This window comes from Eptatretus burgeri, chromosome 4, assembly GCF_056783735.1.
Source record: "Eptatretus burgeri isolate ZD-2024b chromosome 4, Ebu_testis_v1, whole genome shotgun sequence".
Classification (NCBI taxonomy): domain Eukaryota; kingdom Metazoa; phylum Chordata; class Myxini; order Myxiniformes; family Myxinidae; genus Eptatretus; species Eptatretus burgeri.
The window spans coordinates 38,228,355-38,235,854 of NC_140964.1; the positions used below are offsets into that span (position 1 = coordinate 38,228,355).

Below are 7,500 nucleotides of genomic sequence, written 5' to 3' on the forward strand. Positions count from 1 at the left end.
AGTTTCATCTCATATCTTATGGAGGTTCTTTCAGGTTTTCCTTTGTCTTGCACCTGTTTCCAAAGCATTTCATTATCAGATTTTCCTTACAAAGGTTATATGTTTCTCCTTGTGAGTTGCAAAGCAAAATATATTTGATAACACCCCATTTCTGAGCGGTTTGCCATTTGTTTTCTGAGCGGTTTTCTAAATTACCGAGCCAATTTTTTTTTCACTCTTCACACGCAGCTGTTTATAAATAATAATGTTTGTGTCATCTCCCTGAAACGTCTCGATAAATGAAACGTTGTTTTTCAATGAAAGTTACTCAAGGTTTTTGGGTTATATATACAAAACGTACTGTAGATGGTAATCACACTCACTCCAACCTGCTGATTCCCCAAAAATTGCCAATATCTGCCAAGCGTGTGTATGTGTGCGTGTGCGTGTGCGTGTGCTTGTGTGTGTGTCGTTGATTGGGATCTACATATGCGGGTTTCAGAATGTGGAATGGAGTCCTCCCAGAGCAGGCTCAAAGTATCCACCTTCATTTCAATTTGGGGTCGCAATTCATGGATCAAACTGTGAAGTTTTCTGTTCTCAATTGTGCTGAGGGCTCTCCTCAGCATCGTCACTGAGCCCCGGATAGCTTCCAACAGTAGTTTGATTGTTATAATATTCCCAGGGATGGTTTCTAAGCTCACCTGGAAAGTAGTTGCAGAGAATTTATGGGATGGCAATTCGTCCATCCATAAATGCTTGCAACTTCTCAGAAACTACACATACGATTTCAATGAAATTTGACCACAACCTCCATCACCCGTGATGGCATTAACAAAAAATATACCATCAGAGATGGGAAATCCCCCGCCATTGAATGAAAAAGGTCATACATATTCCAGATAATGAGGGAGGTGAATTGGAAACAAGACACCATTTGGTCATTATCTCAAAAAAGTTCCCCAAGGGTGAGGAACATAGTAACCAAAAATAATTGAAATCAGATAAGCGGTTTTCCATTTATTACAAAAAACATTTTTTTCAAGATGGCCGCCCCAGTCGGCCATCTTGGATCTGGCCACGCCCAAAATCAATAGGGTTCTTCCTTTTCAGGTGGTACATGTGACCCAAATTTCAAATCGATATGGCGAACAGTTTATGAGTTATCGCACTCACAGCTATAAATGTTGACGCCCGGACGGACGGACAGCCGGACGACCTGGGTAACAACAATATCCTCCTTCCGCCATGCGGCGGGGGATAAAAAATGGGGTCTGAAGGGGTCCACAGAGGGAGTTTATGGGGGAGGGGGTTTCCTCCCCAAAGAGGTATTTGCGTTCTTCTCAAACGATACATACAATTCCAATGAAACTTGACCACCATCTTCACCACCTGTGATGTACTAAAGTTTTTCATGTCATAAAAAATTGGGGTCTGAGGGGTTCTACAGGGAGGGGGGGGGGGTTACCCCCAAAATATGTTTGCTTTCTTTTCTGAAACCACACACACAATTTTGATGAAACTTGACCACAACCTTTACTCAAGGATGATTTTTTTTTTGTACTCAAGGATGATATTTGCTCGTTGCAATGTTTTGTTTTTGATGTTTACGCTCGATAGGATAATTAGGTTGTACGTGAGCGATATGTACTTCCATGTTTTCAGTGATTACTTTGGTTCATTTTCCCACAAATTTTCTGGAACTGGAACATCAAAGTTTTTGCAGATGTGCCAGTGGATTACTTCATAAACTCTATTGTGTCGTTGTGTTTACAGCTGTTCTGACATGAGTGTTTGTGTGTGTGTGTGTGTTTTCGGTCATAAAGCATAACATATCATTCTCTTTACTAACCCCACTTCCACCCCTCACCTTTTTTTTTTCTCTCGTTCTCTCGTTCTCTCTCTCTCTCTCTCGTTCTCTCTCTCTCTCATTCTCTCTCTCTCGTTCTCTCTCTCTCGTTCTCTCTCTCTCTCTCTCGTTCTCTCTCTCTCGTTTTCTCGTTCTCTCTCTCACCCCCTCCTCACATCCCTCCCTCCCACATTTGGTGAGGCACAGCTCTTCCCACCTCCCCCCTTCCTCGCTCTTCCCCCCCTTCCTCGCTTCCCCTCCCTCCTGCCCCCTCTCTCAACCCCCCTCCTACATACCCACTCCCCCTCCCCCATCAGCGAAGTGATGGGTCGTATTTGAGATTATAAAAACTAAACTTGCGTACAGTGCAAAGTTTAACTGGAATATTTTTATACAGAGTACTATTACTTTTGGGATATGAAATATTTGGGGTGTTGCATATGAAATATGTGATGATGATGATGATCTGAAATGGGGATCGCATAGGATGACCGAGGGTCTCGGTCCTAAGCCCCAATATGTATATACACTCGCCTCTGAGCTGTCTTGCGTGGGTTCGAATCTCAGCCCAGCTATAAACTGTCATTCTGGTGTTTCACAGGCAGGGTGATTTGTCAATGTGCGTGCTGAACATCGGACGTACATTAAGCCGGAAGGCCCATCTTCCCGGATTGGAGGCATTGGTGGACATTGAAGAAGATCCTGGTGTTTTTCTTGAAGAGTCAGCAAGTTGTAACCGGGACCCTGTAGAAATTGCAAATTCCTGCTCCAACTGACTGCTGGGAAGGCAATGGCAAACCGCCTAGCATAACCCCTTTCCTCGACACTGCTTCGGTAGCTCCAACACTCTGTAAAGAGTAGGTAATATGATGATGATGATGATGATGATGATGATGATGATGATGATGATGATGACGACGAAGACGATAATGAGCAGGGACGACCGAACAAACAAACTGGTCAGGACTACCCACAGAGATGTATCTGCAATTTTTGGAAATGTGGCAGGGAGGAAGTTGGAATGTGGGGTGGGTGGTGGGTGGGTGAGGAAGGTGCGAGAGCACGATATTTGTGTTATCTGCAGTCCTGAGCAAAAGCCATGTGACATGTGGAATCGTTTTCCTAAAAGTGGCGCAATGACAGCACAAATATAAATCAATGAAAACTCATCCACACTACACTCCTCGTGCACACTCACAGCACTCGAGTCACTTGTTGCATCCACAGCACTCCCAACACCGATCTATTGTCCACATTATCCAAAGGATTTGACCCCTTCACCCCCACGCTATGTGATAAACGAAACAATTTTTTTTTCAGTGTATTTGACAATGAAGGAAACTAAAGAGGGCTGTTTTCAATAAAGCTGTACAAAGGAAGATATTGACAAAAAAGTAACTAAACTACCTCACAGCCCTAATCCTATATTAAATAAGGCAATTCTCTGTACCTATACATCTGAAAATCATAGAAAAAAAAAAAACAGAGCTGGGCCGATCTCCACCAAATTTTGCTTAAGTGTTGGTGGTACCCAGGGTCAGGTCATTGGCATAAAATAAATCCCCCACCTCCTGTGGGGCAGAGGGGGGGGGTGAGTGGGGTAGATTACTTACGATTTTCACCTGTTCACATGCCACAGTGCAATTGGTTTACTGACCCCTGCTGCAGACGAACGGAAAATATTCGTCCCACCTCCCCCACTATCTCCCTCTTCCCTCCCAGGCCGCTCCCAAAGCGGGTGTTCTCAGTCCTTTAAAATGCGAAAACAGTCCATTTCTCAATCATTGATCCAGGGCAGACATAACTGTCCCTCGAGCAGAAGGAAAATTTTACATGGAGCAATCTTTTCATTCCGTTTAAAGCTATCGACATATTACATCCTCAGAAATGTCAAAATGTTTGACCCCTTCACCCTGAATTCTGCTTGTTGTCTTTTCCCCATATACCCATCGCAACATTCTTCCAGTTACCTCCAATGTTACCTTCTTCCTCCCCTGAACTGCCCTCCTCTGTCTTTTCCTTTTATCAACTTTGTTTTAAAAAAAAATCAGTTTACACAACCCCCACCACCTCACATATGCACTGTTGACATGTTCCCTTTAACAGTGTTCAACTCATTTTTCAATGAGATGGTAAACATTCTGTAACCCTGATAAGAAAAAAAAAATTGACAAAATATATATTTGATCAGGTTGTTGTAAAGATGTAGATTTCCTTTTGTAGGTTATATAGGTGATTTGAAAGTGAAGAACAAAATAGTTTTTTGTTTTTTTTACTAAGACAAAAGTCCAAACTTAAACTAGTTCCAGAACTTCAATCACATGACTCATGCACCATGGCCTACTCTTGAAAAAAGTAATCCACTGAAAGCAAACCTACTTCTGCTTTCATGATCACCTCCAAAGGACGGTCTTCAAAGAGTTTCCGGCCTGATTATCAAGGAAGGGTCTCAACCTGATGAAACTTGGTCGATAAGTAGGAGTACAACTTCAATGAGTAATAACAGGTTATTTAAATTTTTCTCACATGGTGACTCAGGTTCCATAGGATCTCCACCAATTTTATTAAATGGAACACATCAAATATTGAGCTCTGATCAAATATTTCCCTTTGAAGCCTCAAGGCAATGACGTCTTCTTCTTATTCCTCTTCTTCTAAAGTCGGATCTCAGGTCAAACTCAGATGACATTGATCCTCAGCTTCCAGTCCTCTCGCTCAAGCATTACTGTGTTTCGTTCCTCCCTCTCCCGGCCAGCATATCCTTCTTCAACATGTTGATGGAGTTGAGAACTCGTCTGTCCCACTTCGGTCGTCCATGTTTCGGTGTCCAGAGTATAAGATTGGAAACGAGTTCATTTTTGCACCGGTAGCAGTTCCCAGCAAACCTGAGAAGTCTTCTAATTTTAACTGACAGCCTTTGAAGATAACCATCAAGCTCTTTATTTGTCCTATGTTCAGACCAATGGACATTGAAAGCTGAATTACACCAAGGCAATGACACCCAAGGAAATATATGCCGATATGGTGCCAACATTAGATCAACATGTCCCCTCATACAGCACAGTTTAAGAGTAATCTGCTGAATTCAAGGCAGATGGAGCACAGAAGATAAGCCACGGTCAGGACAGTGTGTGAGGTGACATCTGATTAAATGGTGAAAGTTCATGACAGTGATGGGAGAGAGGCATATCACCATTAGACCTGTGTCCATGGTATAAGCTAAAATCAGTCGTACAGATTTTGCATGAAATGTTACACATGAACAATTTCTCAGAAAGATTGCTGCACAAGACTACCGGGATGCAAATTTCAAGTCAACTTCATGGTGAATTTCAACATGATCAATGGGCTTTCTTTGTCCATGTTGTGGTCTAAGATAAACACAAGGAACTTTGGTGCAGGAGGAGGCTATTCGGCCTATCATTCCTGTGCTGCACCAACAACAGATTATGCCTGTATTAAAGATGGGAACACCACTTTGATCCAGAATCCCAAAAGAATATAAACTGTGGAAAACCACAAGTTCTCCAACTCTTAATAAGTTCAAGACAGTTGTCTCCAGCGACAAGGTCAAGGCATCAGTTTTCTTTGACACCAAAGGTGTTGGAAGAATATCTGTAGAAAGACGAGACTCAATGAACAGTATTATGCAAATAAATGATGCCAACTTCGGGAAGATATGATGAAAAGAAATGCAGTGAAAAACTCATAAGAGGTGTCTGGCTTCTCCAGGACATTACACTTTCACATTCTTCACACGTCGTTGTGGATGCTGCGAACGATTATGGCTTCCGAGTTCTTCCGCACCCCATGTATTCACCTGATACAACTTCCTCAAACTTCCACCTCTTTCCCAGACTGAAATTTCAGTTCAGAGGAAAGAAAGTCCACTCTAAGGCTGTCATTGTTGCTGCATAGATGTTTTTGAAGGAGGATGGACATTGTTTTCCTGACTGTATGGCAATGCTGAAGAGATGTTGGACAGTGGATTGAAGTCAAGGGAGATTCTGTTGAAAAATAAAACTGTAAAATTTTCTGTTGAATGGTATTTTCTGGCCAGGTCAGACACTTAGAGGACCCCCTTCCATTACTACAACTTATTTAACGACCCCAATTATTCTAACTTCTTTTGAGGTTGGCCGATGAAAGTTTTCGGCCCAAGTCCTTCGATTGCAGACAACCAGGCCTGACGTTCGATTGAAATTGACAGAAATTTAAAATTTGTTCAGTATGTGTAAGCGATAACTCACTTACTCTTCATGAAAGATCTCGTGAGGTCTTTAACGTTCAATAAACGAATGCTAGCAAATGGGACATTCAGCTTAACATCTAAGAGACGGCACACTATGTGATCCAAGGCCCTGCCTGTGAAGCACCAATCAAACAGTTTATAGATGTGTCAGGAATCAAACCCAGACTTGAAAGGTTTAAGTACGTGCAACACCTCTGCAATATCCTGCTGTACTGAAGGATGGTATGCTTAGCAATTCAATATCAGGAGTTATTCACATGTATGTCCTTGTGGATGTACACAAATAATTCTGGATATAAATAGACAATGTATTTGTTCCACATTTCACTGAAGAAGTTGGTGTAACCCCATGCGTATTACATGCAATTACAGTTTCTTAGAAATTGCTCTACGAGAAAGCAAAAGGGTATTTACAAGGAAAGTCAAAAGGTATATATATATATATATATATATATATATATATATATATATATATATATATATATATATATATATATATATATGTGAAGTGACATCAGGGAGAGGTCATTTGTTTCAGCTGCATATATGAAGAAGAATAGATGGATATTTTGGTTGAAAAATAGAAGATTAATTCTGGCAAAGGCACATCGAGGGCTATCTCAGTGATGGGTCAAGCCGAAGGTGTGTGATCCTTAGATCAAAGGTAGGTGATGGTCAGACTTGTGGCAGATGTACCGTTGGACTTCTGGTGCTGGAGAATTGTTGTGGTTTATCAGCTGCGGTAGAAGTAAGACCTACAGGATAATGACAGAAATTCGATTATGACACAAATTCTCCACACAATCAAAACATTTCCACTGAAGAAGGAAGAAATGCAAATGAGGGTGGAGGGGTACAGCAAGGAAAGGTTGAAGATGACCTGGTCCATCCATGACCAATGGTTTCACGAGACTTCTTAACATGTAAAAAAAAAAAAATGCAGAATATCGCTTGTTGAGTGAGAAAGGCTCGCAAAATATCTTGCAGCCAAAGTTTGTGTACACTATTTACATGCATTTGAGACATACGGCAGGCATACGCTTGCGTTCTCCATTTTGTTGCTTGCATCTTGGCCGCCTGGGCTCCATGCTGTCTTCTCGGCCTTGTCGGAAGACATCAAAGTAGGGCAGTTCTACGAGGGCCCCACAACTCAAACGAGCACTCGGGTCCATGCGCAAACAACCCTGGTGACATGACAACGCAACCTTCAGCAACCAAGTCATATGTGCAGAATTCACTCAACATTGAAGTAACAAGTTAGTCTGATGGATTCATATTTAAAAGGTTACCTTCAGAACACGACGTCCTTGATGAGAGATGTAGGGGAATTTGAGCTCCAGTGGGTCCTGCAAAAAAAGAGAATAAACCAATGTCACCCGCAGGGCGACCCATATCTTGCCAAAATATGACCACGTGTGAC

At 42.0% G+C, this 7,500-nt stretch overlaps 1 protein-coding gene across 3 annotated transcripts in view; it reads right to left on the reverse strand.

Moving 5' to 3' along the window:
- Positions 1-6,586: 6,586 nt before the first annotated feature.
- LOC147027838 (cyclin-dependent kinase-like 1) overlaps positions 6,587-7,500 on the reverse strand; it is a 21,242-nt gene continuing 20,328 nt past the window's right edge. For 2 of the 3 annotated variants that reach the window (XM_085877495.1, XM_085877493.1), the window contains exons 7-9: positions 7,370-7,426; positions 7,109-7,264; positions 6,587-6,835 (exon numbers count right to left, since the gene is read on the reverse strand). In XM_085877495.1, the coding sequence (XP_085733621.1) occupies positions 6,734-6,835; positions 7,109-7,264; positions 7,370-7,426 (315 nt within the window). In that variant the 3' untranslated portion in view covers positions 6,587-6,733. Of the gene's footprint in view, positions 6,836-7,091; positions 7,265-7,369; positions 7,427-7,500 lie in introns of all 3 variants that reach the window. The other variant, XM_085877494.1, reaches the window with a different exon arrangement.